The following is a 17,327-nucleotide window of genomic DNA, read 5'->3' as shown; positions in this document are numbered from 1 at the left end:
GATTGACACCACTGCTGAATGGAGGGTTGAGACTGAGAGGCCTCTCATGGATCCCACTGATGATTGGTTAGTGCAGGATGAGGGGGAGGAGGAGGGGGAGGAGGAGGAGCAGGAGGAGCAGGAGCAGGAGCAGGAGCAGGAGGAGGAGCAGGTGGAGGAGGAGGAGCAGGAGGAGGAGGTGACACCGCCTACCCGGGCTACCACTACCACCAGTAGAGGACGTGGTCTCCGTCTACCTCAGCCTCCTGTAGCTGCTACTACTAGTTCTTCAGCTTCTAGAGCACGTCAGACTCCACTGCCATTTCCACCACCACAGGCACCAGCTTCTACATCTAGAGGGAAAGAGAAAGTTGTGCCATTTTCTCGCAAGAGGGGCAGAGGAAATCAATAGGATTAGACTTTCATTTTATTGTATATGACATTATGACATGATGAGATACATTATCATATTTTTTGTTGATATTTTGAGGCTGAGTTGGGACTCAGGACTTACTATTCAGGACATGATTCAATGTTATGTGTGATTTTAGCGCTAGAAATGATATTAAACATCTTATATATTAGTTTTTTTATCATATTTATGTGTCAATGTATTTATTTTATGTTGTAGATGGTTTAGATATTAAAAAAATTGAAAAAAAATGAAAAAAAATGAATATTTTTGTGCCAAACGCTTTTTTCCCGCTTTTGCCGATTTTTTCCGCTTTATTCCCGGCGCCGATTTAATCCCGATCGCGCTTTTAACAACATTGCTCTAGACACTTCAATGGGTATCATGAAGTTCTCTCAAACCTAGTTGAGAGGGAGACCAATTTGAAGATCAATTTGTGAAACTTCCTTGAAATGCAGCAGCTGGAAATATTTCTTCTAACTGATAAATTAATAATGCAGTTTATTTTGCTTACAATAAAATAACGAAATATTCACATTGCAATTTCTTCACCATAAAAATTAACTGCAGAAGCAAAAATAGGAACTGAGAAATGCTAGCACACACAAAAATAGTGACACCATTATTTTTGGACAAATGTCCTCGGAAAAAACCCAATGTGGGAAAACCGGTGCAACAGTTGAGGGTTTATTTTATTATGCAATAGTGAATTCTGAGTACAATCTTTGGAAGCCGAGTTGGCTAGCCAATCAGCAAGAATTTGACAAAAATATTTGGAGAGAAAAATGTCTCCCTCCGCAAACAAACCTCGACCTTTGTCTCCCTCTGAAAATTGGCCTTCCAACCCCTGTGTAGGTCGTTTCTGCTTCTGGCGATCTACGTGGCTGTGCTAGGAAGACCCGCGTGATCCTCGCGGCTGTACTGGGAAAACCCGTGCGACCCTAACTGTGACCTGTCAGAAAATACACGCGACCCTTGCAGTTGTTCTGGGCCATCTTCAACGTGGAATATTTCTGTCACTTGTTGCTGCCTCTCCAGAACTGGAAATCTTCCTCCGGACCACTATCTCTGCCCTTCTTGACACTTGCTACTCGATATCTCTTGCTAATCACCTGCACTGGAGTATTGAATTGTCTAAATCACTGAGTATCTGCAATGTATGTTCTCCATCTACCCATTGACCTCTTCTTATAATCTCCTGTTGGGACTCCAACGACCAAGTTTAAATCTTAATCAATGGTTGAGTTTATGTTTAAGTCGATCTGTGTGAGTTTGTAGATAATTCACACCTTTCTCAATTAATTCCTATTAATTAACAACTTTTCCTAAGTTAGACTTAGGAAATTTTTAATTATGGTCAATTAATTTAATTAATCTATCTCTAAGTGAAATTTCCAGAAACGATTTTTGGGTTTTGGAAAACTCTTGTGTTTTAGCCTCTCCACAAGGTTTCGAGACTAGAACACCATCCGATGCTACAAAAACTAACACTCCCTCTTAGCGAGGAAGGTGTTTTCTCCAACTAGTGTTGCACTACTGTCACAACACCTTGTCTCTGTAACATCCTCTGACCATGTTGCTGATGTCTGACAATTATAGTTGCCTGCCACTATGCACCAACTACTGTGCTAACTCTGAATCATTTGCCATTGACTGTAGTTGAACTAGATTGCTGCATTTGTGCTTCTGCTGACACTACACTGTACATCATGTACTGCTGGCAACTCTGCATCTGCACTACAACTCAACTCCCTCTCAACTGTTGTTGCTACTATTGCAACCATTGCAACTGAGAAGCATCCAAAATACTAAACCATCTGTTTCTTTGTGCTACAACTGTCTCTTGAGTCTCTGATTGTTACTAGCCTCTACACTGTCTATTGAGAAATCTGCGTTGTTGTTGACTCTGCTACTGAGCCTCCTACTATGCTATCAACATTGCTCTGCGCTTCTCAGCATCTAACTGCAACTAGTATACAACTGTCACTCTAGAACTCACTGCATCAACTGACACTGATCTTCCTGCTACTAAATATTGTGGGCCCTCATATCCAGGTAATGATCCATGAAGAAGACATCATCCGATGCAAACCTCAAGGGACCCTGCCCAAATATGTATGCTACTCTAGGACTAGAGCTCCATATCGCCCCACCTCACTCTTGGAGTTATAGCTACAGACATGGCGAAGTCTTCCTCCAGCTTGGAGGACAACTTGTTTATCTCTGTGGATTCTGCCGCTTGATCCTGCTTCTCCTGTTTGCCCTTCTTCTGTTGAGGACACTAAGTACTGTAGTGGCCAAACTTGCCACACTTGAAGCACCTAACCTTAGATAGATCCTTCCTTTTCTTCTTCTCTCCCTGCGAACCTTGTCCTTGACTGGGACCCTTTGATGCAAGGGCTACATTATCTTCCTCCTTCACACCTTTCGATCCCTGGCTGCCGCTGCTACTAATTGGGATCTTCACAAGTGCTCGCCTCATCTCCTCTTGCTATAGGTTTGATCACATCTGTCCCACCTAGGTAGTGTATCTTGTGCCAAAACACCTTGGAAGAAGATTTTCCAATCCTCTGAGACATTGTTCAAGGCCAAACGCACAAGCACTGGATCTTGAGGCTCCTCTCCTACGAGTCAGCTGATTTCAAATTTCTTGAATTCTAGTGAGAAAATGATCAATGCCTTCACCCTTATGCATCCTGAAATTCCTTAGTTTCTGTTTCAAGAACATCTTTCGCTGCTCAGAAGGATTTTGGTATAGCCTTGTGAGAGCATCTTACATCTCCTTGGCCGATATATGCAAGACTATATGGTCCCGGACTCCATCTAGGATCATCCACTTCGTCTTGGCCATCTCCTTCTTGAATTCTTTCAGTGGATCTGCATTAGTAGGTTCTGCCACAACGTTCTCTACATAGGTCTTTAGATCATGCTCGTCAAGGAGAAAGGACATCCCGGCCTTCCAAATGACATAGTTGGAGGCACTGTCCAATCTGTCATGATCTCTAAGCCCTATTGTGGCCATCTCTGCAAAAACACTACATGAAGCTGAAATCCCCTCTTTCTCCTGCTCGACTGCTAGATCTGCTGTTTACATTTCCTTCCGGAGTGAGAAAATCCTGCCTGCTGCTATTGCTTGCTGCAACTGGAAATATTGGATTTCTGAACTAGAAACATTCTGAGTGAAATTCTAATTGTGTGTGCACTTTCTCTTCCACTCGACACTGAATTTGCTCTAGTGAATTGCTGCAAAACCCTCTGTGCCTAGACAAGAAAATCTGCTCTGCGAAAAAATTTGAGCTGCTGCTCCCTGTGCTACACTCGTGGTTGTCCAATCTGTACTCGGGTGATCCGCGCGACTGTATGGGGAAATCTGGCGAGGCTCTCCTCATTGTCATGAGCTAACCCGTGCGACCCTCCGAAAAATTCGTACGACGCTCCCTCTGAGCCATGGATTTTTCCCTTCGCCTCTGAGCTTCCTGTCTATCAAATACGCTCTGATACCATGTGAAAATTCCTTGAAATGAAACAACTGGAAATATTTCTTCTAACTGATAAATTAATTATGTAGTTTATTTTGTTTACAACAAAATAACGAAATATTCACACTGCAATTTCTTCACCATAAAAATTAATTGCGGAAGCAAAAATAGGAATTGAGAAATTCTAGCACACACACAAAAATATTGACACCATTATTTTTAGATGAATGTTCCTGGAAAAACCCAATGTGGGAAAACTGGTGCAGCAACTGAGGGTTTATTTTATTATGGAACAGTGCATTCTGAGTAAAATCTTTGGAAGCCCAGCTGGAAATCCAATTAGCAAGAATCTGACAAAAATATTTAGAGGAAAATTCTCTCCCTTCACAAACAAACCACGACCTCTGTTTCCCTCCGAAAACTGGTCATCCAATACCTGCATAGGCTGTTTCTGCTTCTTGTGATCCACGTGGCTATGCTTGGAAAACCCGCGTGATCCTCGCGGATGTACTAGGAAAACTCGCACAAAACTAACTATGACCCATCAAAAAAAATTGTTTGACGCTTGTGGCTGTTCTGGGCTAGCTTCACCATGGAATATTTTTGTCACTTGTTGCTGCCTCTCTGGAACTAGAAATCTTCCTCTGGATCACTGTCTCTGCCGATCTTGACACTTGCTACTCGATCTCTTCTGCCAATCACCTACACTGGAGTATCGAACTGTCTAGATCACTGAGTATCTACAATGTATGTTCTCCATCTACCCATTGATCTCTTCTTATAATCTCCAGTTGGGATTCCAACGACTAAGATCAAATCTTAATCAATGGTTGAGAATATGTCTAAGTCGATCTGTGTGAGTTTCTAGATAATTCACAATTTTCTCAATTAATTCCTATTAGTTAACCACTTTTCCTAAGTTAGACTTAGAATTTTTTTAATTATGGTCAATTAATTTAATAGAGCCTTCTCTTTTGATTGCGTCTAGGGCTAGGGCTAGATCTCCTCTAGGGCAATGTATTCTCCTTTAGATCTCTCCTACCACCAAAACCCAAACAAGTGGAGAGAGATCACAAGAGGTGTGTCGAAAATGACTTGTAAGCCACCTCTATTTATAGTGAAACGTTGAGGATAAGTGGGAGTAATTTGGTTATTGGCCGACTTTGACAATTTGTCAAGTAATACAAATAAATTCATATCTCCATGAATACATGTTAGAATCAGATAATCTTTAGATCAGTCCTACATCTCTCGATGAGAGAAATCCAAGAAAAATATCAGCTGCTATAAATAAGATGACCCACATGGAGTTTGGCCCTAGTTGCCAATTTTAACAAAATATAACTTCAAATCTCATTCAAAATTCGGGAGACTTTATAGTTTTCAGGATTCTAGGATTGGTAGCAATTGCATCGTTTTCATTGGATTCTATCACGCATGAGGATATGGAATTGGCATTTAATCAAGAGCACTAATCCCTTTATGTACCACATTGATGGTGGTGTTGATTGTTGAGCTCCTCTGTCATAGCCTTTAGCAAAAATGTACCCTTCACTCAAAACACAATCATTGATTATGCATATTAAACTTTTTCTGCGACATTCTAAGCCTGATATGAGGCATTTTCATCAAAATTGCGTGGTGTTGATTGATGTCACTAGAAGATCAAGGTAGGGGTCAAAGGCTAGACAAGAGGCAAAGGGTGATGCAAATGATGAGGATTCTGATATAAGAAATGGTGGAAATTGCTTATCATTTAAATGTTCTTGCTCTTTTATTAATAATGTTTTCTTTGGAAGTTTCAATATAATGTTTGTTTTCCCATAGCTTCTTACTCCATTTAAGTTTCTTTTGAAATTTTATGGATCACAACCATGACCCATTTGTACAGTCACTTTTATGAGTGATTTATTTCGCTGATTGTCTGCAATGCCTTGTTTGTCAAGGAATCGATAATTTGTAATTCTCTCTAATATTTTTTTTTGATCAGGCTACAAGAAGGGAGTTGCCAATCTTAGTAGATGCTGAAAGAAAGAGAGAAGGTCTGGATGAATTGCTCACAATGACAGATTATGTTGTGTGCTCAGCAAAGTTTCCTCAGGCAGGTTTTGAGAGACAGCCTTATGAAATTCATCTGTCTTTAGTGAATCTGTTGTAGCTTTCATGTATGAATTATGCTGTGAAACATTTGAATATGATCAGCAATTAGATTGCATTTGCTTCATATTAGAATTGCTTATTCAATTTCTCACTATTATGTTAAAAAGTTAAAAAAGGCTGCAGTTTTGATGGAATATGATACAAAAACAAATATTACTTTATTATCAATATCATGAGGATTAAAGCTTTTCAAAGTCTATGTTGGTCTCTTTTTTCGTTAGAGGATTTGCAAACTGATATGATAATGACAGTAGCCAGAGAGGTGGGATACTGCATATTGTTGTCATGCTTCTGCTATATGTTTGGGCAATTGTAAAATAGGTACATAGTTTACTCTAGACTACAAAAATATAGGAAACACAGTCTAGAATTTTGGGAAAAATAAAAAATCTAAAGCAAATATTTTGTTTGCACATAGTTGGCTCACATTTCTTTTGTCTGTGTGTATGAATATGGTTTCGGTAGGAATATGTTTGAAATATAGTCTTGATATTATTTTTATGTGCTTCAAGCATGATATTTTTTGACAAAGGAAAAGAATAGGAGTGAAGATGATAAAAGGTTCCTGCAAATTTGTAGTACCCCAAAACATGTTTATGGCCTTCCAGCTATGACTCTTTATTAGATTGGACAAGAGAGTGCAGTCTATACAATAGAAGCAATGATGAACTTGCACCTCACTATAATAGATCATCAACATAACTGCTCATTGAAATAAACAATAGTTCCTTTACTGAGGATTATTCAACATAAGAACGACCTAAGTCACAGGACACGTCCTCCAAGGTCTCGTGTCCCGTATTTAACGTGTCGGACACGAAAAACGCCCTAAAACGTGTCGAAAACGTTTTTGAACGTGTCCTGGAAAACATAAAACGTACTTTGTCGTTTTCTTCGTGTCCTAGTAATGGAAAACGAGTTTTCTGAGTCTAAAAAACGTTGCCCTAACGTTTTTTCTCTAGTTGAATACGTACCCCACGAAATCAATAGCTTTAAAGCCCACGTAATTATTTTTTCGGGGTTCTTTTGCTATTTTCCTCCGATGTCGTCGCTCTCTGTCGTTGTATAATCGTTGAGTGGAGCCGAGTCATCTCCTTGGAGCTGTTTGGTCGCTGGAAAGTTTGGCAACTTGGCAGCGTGTGTGAGGTTCAGGTAAGTCGTAGACCATATGGCATAGACGCAGTTAAAACTTAAGCGGCAAGCCCGTTAAAAATGTGTTTGATTCGTAACAATGACTAGCTGAGGGCCTGAGGCTATAATAAAATAAGATGTCCATTGTCACCGTTCTCTACACCCAGGATTTTCCCTCTTCTTTCGTATCTAGCAAACCAGTTCTAGTTAAACAATATATATACAGTTGAGGGAAACTGTATATCTGGTTCTGCCAGAAAATGTGGCTTCCCAAAGGGTTCTCCACAAGGCAGGCTTTGCCCGAGAAGGTGTCCTCAGAAATTATGTAAACATAAAAGGAAACATCTGAGATTGCATACTGTATGGCTACGTATCACCTGCCTGATTACTACACTATTTCTCTCTCTATTTAAAATACCTTAACTATTATGGTGTCTTAATACCATTCCATGTGCAGCTTACACTGTCGAATTCCGGGGCCGGTATACAAATATAAATAAGTCTACTCAGACACACTGTCATCTAATCAAATGTTACGATAATATAATAATGATTATGTCAGACGATTTTCAACCCACTAGGTTTTCATTCGAGCTATTAATTTTCTTTGGTTTTTGAAATCAAATTTGTTCTGGTTACGATTATATCAAAAGAGCTAGCATGCAGTGTACCTACTGTTTAACAGTTTAATATCAAAGTACATATCTATAAATTTATAATCTTTGTTTCATTATTGACCCCCAAAAACACAGTTGGATCTGAATCAAGACCAAGCATATCACATTCTAATTTCTAAATTCTGATTCTATTTATTTTTTTAAATGAACTATGAACTTTGAAGTAATTATATTTTAATTTGATTAGATAAGCTGCAGCCTACAATTTAATATGGATCAAAAACTATATATATATATATATATATATATATTTTATATATAAAACGTGTCCCTCGTGTCCTGTTTCCGAGTCGCTGCGTTTCGTATTGAATACTCGTATTTACGTGTCCTCCGTGTCTCGTGTCCTCGTGTCATGTGACTTAGAGGACGACAAATAGTTACAATCCATATATGAAATTTGAATAATGTTCATACATTTAATAATTGAACGAGGTACATGATGACTATGATAGCATACTTATATTGACTAGTCATGATGGTTTCATTGGTCATGTCCCTTAGTTAGGGTGTGTCACTTCATTTAATTATTATTATTACTATTATTGTAATATCCTGTTCTGAATATTTCCCTAAAAATAGTAGGGATTTTATTACAGAAATTTTATTCCAGAAAATACATGCAAAATCCCATAAATTTGCAGAGCAATATATTTAAATTAGCAATAAAACTTGTGAACACACAACAACACCAGAAAATGGCAGCAATAAACTCAACTTCATTTATTATATTATAGGAGCAAGATTACATGCCAATACTATAGTTGAGATAATTGCTGAGAAGACCTCCAAATATTCTGTAGCAATGCTAACCTGGCCTCCAAACTGTAACTGAAAATATCACCCAAATGGGAGCTCTATGTGACCCCTGCTCCAATGCACAAAACTACTTCTGTTGATCTGCTCCTCAAAATATCCATTGAAGCACCATGAGATTCCTGGGTGAAACCTCCTCAAGAGTGTTGGGTTTGCGTCCAACACACAATAGCAAACCCGAGGGTTTCTGTCCTGGGGCTATAGAAGTAGGAACTAGCTTCTTTAGAGCTCACCAAAGACAACATGCCTAAATCCAAGATGTGCTCAAATGGTCTACTTTTTTTATAGATCTGATGGACCCCTCTAAAAGATTTTATTTTATTATTATTTTGAATCACTTGGTACCTTTTCCCTCCTTTAATTTTGAATTAAAATACCCTTTTGAATTTGGGATAATGGTAAATCGGCGACCATTCCTCCTCAGGCCACTAAATCCCACTTCCCCCTATCTCATCTTATATATCTTCTCGTTCTGGTTCCAACGAGCTATTACACTAAGGTGTTCTGTCAAGTATTCCTCCTAGAATGCCACCTTAAGCGTAAATAATTGCGTTAGGCTACATAATAGCCCTGTTTTCCAAAATTTGTTGGAATGCAACAGAACAAAAGGCAAGATGTGCGGATGAGGGCTTAGAGGCCTAGGAAGAGCCTTAAGGCCTATGGCCTAAAGGCCAAGGAATGGGAGCCACAAGCCCTTAGAGGTCTGCGACATAGGGAGAGAGGGAGAAGAGGGTCGAGGAGGAAGGCCGAGGGAGGACGGAGGAGGGAGGAAGGCCGAGGGAGGAGGGCTGAGAGGGAAGGAGGCTAAGAAAGGGGAGACCAAAAGGAAAAGAGGAGGCCGGAAGGCCTTTTGGGCCTGCAGCTAGGGTAAAGAAGGGAAGCCGCAATCCCTAACCAAGACGTTGGAGGGAGAAAGGCTGACGCTGAGGCCTAGGAAGGAAAAACCGGGGCTAGAAGCCCTGAAAAGCTTGAAACTTTTGCTCCAATTTTTTTTTATGATTTAGCTCTTTGATTTTTTGAATTTTTTTCCGTGGAACCCTACATAAATTCCAAGAGACTAGATCTTACCCTCAAGGCCTAGATCTAGTTCTTCTTCCACTTGACTCCTTGATCTAACCTGCAAAAATAAAATTTACAACACCCAAACTGTTATGAATAAAATATATAGAAAATAATGTAAATGATAATAATCATAAATAATTATTAGTTAATTAGTAATTAGGTTGAAGAGGCATGTCTAAATGAGACATGACTCTCCACGAAGAGACACCTGCTTGGTATATAAGCAAGCCTCTCATTCTCATTGTAGCATCATTCTTATTCACACTATTAATATATAATACTTGTATCCTCATGGATATCTTTATATTCCAAGCCTTTTGGAGTAATTAATCTGTAGAAGGAACTTTGTTCGCTTCATTTGGTACCAGAGCAGTTGATCCTATGGCCGCTCCACCGCTGCACAGAGATGTGTTCTCCGATCGAGGTCTTTGACTATCAAATTCCTCAACATTCTTGTTGTTGAAGTGTTTCGCTACAAGAATTTGGAGTTTCTCCATTTCGCTATCAAGCATTTGGCCATTCAATAATAATAATAATAATAAAATAATATATATATGGAGAGAAAATAAAAAGCCAAAAAACAAAGATAAAAAAATATAGTAAAAAATCAAATTCAAAACAAGAAAAATAAAATAAAATAAGCACATATAAAGATTAAATTTAAAAAAAATAAAAATAAATATAGTCCGATATAATTTTGAAGGAGAACATTCATATATATAAAAAGGTTCTACATTATTGATAAAAAGTGCATGATAAAGTTAAGAGAGAATCTTTCCAACTATATTTAAAACTATATGTAAGAGAAGGAAGAGTAAATAATATTATTTCATTAAGTGGTTTACAAGCCCGTGGTTTTAGAAACCCATGGTAATTGCCCATGGTATTTTAAAAGTAAAAGAAAAACAAAAGGAATACAAAATCTCTCAATGTGAATGGTAAGTATTACTTTTTACGTGGAGAACATTAACAGGTTAGTAATTGCCCATGGTATTTTAAAAGTAAAAGAAAAACAAAAGGAATACAAAATCTCTTTATGTGAATGGTATTTTACTTTTTACATGGAGAACATTAACGAGTCAAAAGTACAGACGTGAACATATATTTTATATTATACCCCAAAGAGGTGAATAGCCACGTACTAGGGTTGTCACTTTTCAAAAAGGGAAAAAAATATTATAAATAAAAGATATATAAAAGGAAGTATTATATTATAAAGGGGTATTTAAAGAAAAGTTGAAGTCATAAAATTATTGAAAATATATATAAGTACAAAGCGGGTATTATTATAAAAGGTTACATTTAAGAGTTTAGGTTAAAGTGAAGTTGAATTAAAGTTTCAAGAGTTATATGAAATTTAAAAAGTAAATACAAAGGACAATAAGATATTTAAAAGAAGCCAATTGAAACAATATTTAAATATTCTTTTTAAAGTACAAAAGGAAAAAAACATAAGTAGAAATATATAAAAAGAATACAAAGGAGTTTTGAAATATTAAGGTATCCATAGATAAATTGGATATTAAAAAAATAAAAGGGTAAATAAATATAATAAAAAGAAAAGAAAGAGGTCAGATTACATATATATTGAAAAGATTCAAAATTCATAAAACATTATTAGTAAAAAAATAAAATAAAAATAAAAGAGTTAAATTATATATATAGTCTATAATAAAAGAAAAGGAGTTAAATTTAAATAAAATGGGAAAATATCAAGTAAGTCATTAGGAAGACAAAATTTAAGAGGAAGGTAGTGGAATTAGGGTTATTTGGAAAAAAAATGTATATAAAAAAAATATGGGTTTCTTTGCAAAATGTCCTTTTTGTTTAGAAGGATACCTCAATTGTCAAGAGTCATTCAGAAATCAAAACGTTGTTTGTATAAAATGTTACAAAACTATTACCTTAGTCGAATGTCTAAGTGATACAGAAAAACAATCATTAGCAAGAGATATGAAACAATTAATGGCAATATATAAGCAACGACACGCTGATTTTAATAAGAAAATGAAGAAAACAGAATCCACATTGCAAGTTGAAAGCCATCATCGCCCCTACAAAACGATGTAACCCAGTGTACCAAGAAATTGCAGCTAGAAGATCAAGAGAATGGGAAAATAACCAAACTTCGGCAAATCAAGAAAGCATTACAAAAGGAACATAAAAATTGTGTGGATAAGCATTACAAGGAAGTAATGGAAAATGATGAAGAAATCTCTTGCCTCAAGGACTATGTCAAAAAATTACTTGCACAAGTGAAGAAGACTAAGGTCACAAAGAAAGAACTCAAGAAGCACTTATCAGAACAAGAAGAGGAAACCTTGCGTTTAAAGAACCTTAAGAAAAATCTATTAGAACAAATCAGAGATCTAAAAGATCAAAAAATCAAAGTCAAAACATTGAAAATAAAGTTGATGAATCGGAAACCAAAGAAATTTTACGTCTGAGAAACCATATTCAAAGTCTACTCACTCAAATTAAGAAACTTAAGGATGATAAGAAAGCATTAAAAGACAAGTTAGAACAATGTACTCAAGGAGAAATATCGAAATCTCCAGTCGTAACAGTGCAAGTTGAAGATAAGGGAATGAATATCGATCCAGTATCATAACTCAAGAAGAATGCAAACTAGTTGAAGAAAAGATGCACTTAGATGTTGTAGTTCAGAGGATAAACATCCCAAGTGAAGGTTTTGTAACCAACTCAACAACATCGTCCCCTGAAGTAAATAAAAAATTTTCCACACTTAATAAGAGAATGTCAAACCAAAAAAGTTCTCTATCGACATCCGAATCATGAAAGTAGACAACTCAACCATGCTACGTATCAGGACCATTCAGAAGTTAGAACAGAAACAACAAACGGATGTTCCAGAGAATAATGTTGTAACCTCAATCCAGTCCTATGATGACAAGTCATTACAAAATTCCAGTGATCAGAATATTCCACATAAGATTAATCTAGGATGGTTTGATCCTTTCTCAGTGCAACAGTTTTGTTTGTCACTTAGGGGATCATATCAACATGCATCGACAAATATGACAGTTCTCAGACAGAAAGACATTCGAAGCCGAAAAAGAGATCAAGCCCTTTTCATTAACAAGCTTTGAGGACAAAGCTTTTTGAGGAGGAAGGCAATGTTATGAATAAAATATATAGAAAATAATGTAAATAACAATAATCATAAATAATTATTAGTTAATTAGTAATTAGGTTGAAGAGGCATGTCCAAATTTATATTCACACATTTAATAAATAATATTTGTATCCTCATGGATATCTTTATATTCCAAGTCTTTTAGAGTAATTAATCTGTAAAAGGAGCTTTGTTCGCTTCACAAACCCCAAATATATACAAAATGAATCTAAAAACCCGAACCCAAAAATAATTTACAAAATATACATGGGTTTTTAAAATAGATTTTGAGAAAAATATTTTTTATGATATTTTTTCCTTGAACAAATGGCTAAAACGCTTCAGAAAAATTTAATGCTCACTATAGCCCAAGCGAAGATTCAATCCACCATATAAAAACTAGAGATCCAATCAAAGTAACACTTGTTCATAGTCTGTGAACTTGGAGACGAAGGATTGAGTACTTCCACACACTGTATTATCTCAAAATAATAATATAAAACACCACATAGGAAGCCCGTAGTCAATACATACCATAGATCGATGGATAAGGACACCTCGAGTTGCACCCCAAAGTCTTTTATTATACTAGAAAAAATAGTTTCTAGTGGGACAATAATTTACAAAATGCTTTAGCGACAATTCTAGCCAAAGATCAAGATGACTAGAGACTCAACTGACTCTCTAATTTATAGATGAATCCTCCAAATGGAAAAATAACGACTAGTTTTTTTGATCCTTGTCAAAATAATCTTGGCTGTTGATAAACACTTCAAGATCTTTTAATCTTGGCCCTTGATTTTTTTTATTTTTATTTTCGAGGAATTTTCGAATTTATCATTTAATTCCATTTTAATTTTTGATTAGCTCAACTAATTTCCTCAAAAATTTGACTTTGTCTTAACACCAAGGTCCAAGGGTCCAAGTTTTCTTGAAAAACACAATTCCCTTGGTGGGAGACTTTTAAACATTGACTCTTTTAAAACCCATGATTTTTTCCATTTGGATAATTTATTTTCCTCAGACAATTTAATTTGACTGTAATTAACTAATTTTTATGAGTTAAGATTTAATTTTATTTTGTTAGAAAAATTAATTAATTTACATATGAGGGGATTTAATTATTTTTCCAACCCTCTAATACATATGATCTTTCATTTACAAGACTCAAAGAGGGAATACACATTCGACTGGGACCCTCAAGACACATAACCCATCTGTAACACAACATGATCTAGTAAACTCCTCTGATTTGTCGTGTCGAAAAACACAGGTAATCAGCGAGGTTAAAAAACCTGTTAGGATGGAATTTGTCATGAAATCTTGCAGAATGGGATGACCATGACACATGGACTGCTGATATGTGATCTGATCCTTGCTAAAAAGGTTGGTACTTCCGCTTCCCTGGAACTTTGACAATTTGAGTGCAACATTTGGCTCCATATGGGGACATGTTGCTTCCAAGAAGTAACGTGGGAATCCCAGAATCTTGCATCCATGAAAACAAAAATCCATCAAATAGATATCTATTCAACATCGAAATCGTCATGCATATATAGAAAATACCGTTAGAATAGAAAATCTACTCTAACAAACTGAAATATAAACACGTGAAATAAACTATCTAACGACATGAAATAAAAAAAAGGGAATAGAGTTAGAGATACTATACAAAACAATGCCCATAGCATCAGATGTCATCAACATGGTGCATACTGAGCATCTGCCGACTCTCCGACAAGTCTGTGGGCTGCTTCTCGAATGTGCCATGTTGAATTTTGAAAATGCTAGGACTGTGACTCATCCGAATATCGAGCTGCTCTCGGCCATCAGATGCATCAAACTTCTTCCTTTTTCTTTTCTTTTGCCTTTTACTTTTCTTCCCGGTGGGCTGTGATGTCAATAATGAGACCACTGTAGATTTCTTGTCTTGATTCTGAGAATGCCTGGATGAAGGATCTGAAGAATCTGAAGTATGCCCAATCTTATTCTGTATGTACTCGGTCAAAGGTGACACATAAGCCTGACCATTCTTAGTTTCTTTTTCAATTTTGGTACTTCCAGCTGACCTGTATTGAGTGGGGCAAGTAACCTCCTGGCAATGAGATGAGAATTGCTCTGGTGGACCGGGAGGCTTGTGATCTGTTGCAGGCTCTTTGTTTCTTTCATTATTTGATCCATGTTGAAGTTCTTGTACCTGTATCTTTTCCATTATTTGTAGTTTATTCTGAAGAGTGATCTTTTCAATTCTCATGGCACCCATCTGATCTGAGTGTTCAAGCTTCATAGCATTGATTTCTTTGGCATGGCTTTCCTCCATGGTCAACAACTTATTCTGGAGACACATCTGACCAACTTCCATATTTTTTATTACTTTGTCATGATCTGTTTTTATGGCAATCAAATGATTCTGCATACTAGACTTCATAGCCTCCATCTCTCGAGCACACTTTTCCTCTATGGTAGCCATTTGATTAGAGTGATTAGTTTTCATGATCTTTACCTCCTCATCATGCTTTTCCTCTATAGCTAACAACTTGTTTTGAAAACCAATTTTCATGTCTTTCATTACTTCATCATAATTTGCTTGAATGGAAGTCATTTCTTCTTTATGATTTGCTTCCATAGTGATCAAATGGTTTTGCATGGCGGCCACTTGATCAAAGTGATTGACCTTCATGCTTTCTAGCTCCTCATCACATTTTTCTAATTTGGTGAACAAGGTTTTTATATCCCTGGAATGATCTGCCATCAATTTCTCTTGATTAAGTTCCATGGTTTTTATTATTTGAGTTAACTCATTGATAAGTTGCTTATCTTTTTCCTTTTCATTGTTGCTACCAACTTGACAACTCGTCCCTGCCTTTCCACTGTTGAGGATTCGTCTTGCAATGACACAAGTCGATTCATTATGAAATTTCTTGCAAGGTTTGCAATACGACATAGTCTCTTGATGACCACTTTAAGCTTTCTGCCCTGTACCAGAGGCACAAGGTGGGCCCCTTTGATTTCCACATTTATCTTCAAAGGCCTAAAAAATTGATTGTAAGGAGTCAAAAGTTTCATCATGGAACTTCCAAAACCAATTCAACACATAATCTTCTAACTAGAGAACAAAGAATCGTATCTTGACATCCTCATGTTCATCATATGAATAGCCATCGGAATTTTCCATACAAAAAACGAACATTGTAAGGTTCTCACTAGCAGTCACTGCATTAATACCCGTGAAGGAAGACAAATTATCAATGGCATCTCCCGGAAGATCATGAAGAATGTCAGTAACGTGACAAGGGGTGAACAAGTCACACATGATGACTTGGTTAAGGGGAAAGGGAAGTTGATGGATATCAGAGAGAGAGATCACTGTTTAAGAAAATAAGAGATCCACAAGAAGCGAGCTTCTAGCTAAATTCCTGTAAAAAATGAAAGAAGTGGAGTCACCACTTGAACATGAATCTAGCTCCAAGATCCAAAAGTTAAAAACCGAAAAGTTAGTCAAGGATCAAGCAGATGGATATCAAGTGGAGCGTCCTGCTTGAGAAAAATGAATGAATAAGTGGAATCGCCACCCAAAAGAGGAAACCAACCTAATCGTCCAGGTGTTAAGAGTGTGAATGAACAAGATGATAGGATTAGTGAAAGGAAAAATGATAAGGTGATGAGAAGATGAAGAATGATGGGAGACTAGAAGATTAGGAAGACTAATGAGAGTGTCGTCAACACCAAAGTCCAATAAATTGGTCCTCGATAACGGTGCAAGAAAATGTTGTGCCGCTTGACGGGCTAATGAATGGCATAAAGCGTTATAAGATTATGAAGATTGTCATAAACCCCGACAACGAGCAAACTCGTCCTTGGGAACGATGCCAGAAAATGTTGTCGCCCAGATTGTACAGGCACCGCGACAATGCTCAAGCAAGGGCTGCCACTCTGATCCCCGCCCACTCTGTTCTAGTTGTCTCCCAACAACAAGCTATGAGGGGTAGTCCCTATGGAATGAGATGAAGGAAAACAAGTTGGAAACCAACTTGTTTGGGAGACACTAATGAGTGGCCTAGCTAATTGGCTAAATTCAAACAAGATTATTGATTAAATTTTAAAGTACGAGACTAGTGCCTTAATGGAGTCACAAATTCTTGCTTATAGTAAAATGGAACCAAATCATTGGATGGACACCCGCTGCTTAAGATGATTGACTAACCTGAATGATATGCAAACCTATGTCCTATGTGTGATGCAGAGATCTTGGTTATTTTTAGTTAAATGCCTACTCTAGATGTAACCTTCCTTTAATTATTTTGAAGTTGGGCTCCAAGGTAGGTTGTGGGAAGGAGGCCAATAGGAAGCAGGCTAGGGCTTGATTAATGATACCTTTTGTTGTGCTCCTATCACCTAATGCTTTCGGCGCTGCAGAGACTGTGGTTCTGAAGACTACAAGGTCATTGTGTTAACCACCAAAGAGATGCTGAGGCCCC

The 17,327-nt window shown here is 37.1% G+C and overlaps 1 protein-coding gene across 3 annotated transcripts in view; it reads left to right on the top strand.

The window, feature by feature from the left end:
- LOC149211967 (pfkB-like carbohydrate kinase family protein) overlaps positions 1 to 17,327 on the top strand; it is a 269,333-nt gene that overhangs the window by 172,483 nt on the left and 79,523 nt on the right. For 2 of the 3 annotated variants that reach the window (XR_016250733.1, XM_089391632.1), the window contains exon 8: positions 5,861 to 5,971. Coding sequence is in view for 2 of the 3 variants with exons in the window: in XM_089391632.1 (XP_089247758.1) it covers positions 5,861 to 5,971 (111 nt within the window). In the remaining variant the exon portion in view is untranslated. Of the gene's footprint in view, positions 1 to 5,860; positions 5,976 to 17,327 lie in introns of all 3 variants that reach the window. The other variant, XM_089391633.1, reaches the window with a different exon arrangement.

Source organism: Pinus tabuliformis, chromosome 1_1 (assembly GCF_031772625.1).
Source record: "Pinus tabuliformis cultivar Carrire ecotype Pingquan chromosome 1_1, CPIR1, whole genome shotgun sequence".
Taxonomy (NCBI): domain Eukaryota; kingdom Viridiplantae; phylum Streptophyta; class Pinopsida; order Pinales; family Pinaceae; genus Pinus; species Pinus tabuliformis.
This window is presented reverse-complemented; position numbering and strand designations above follow the sequence as displayed.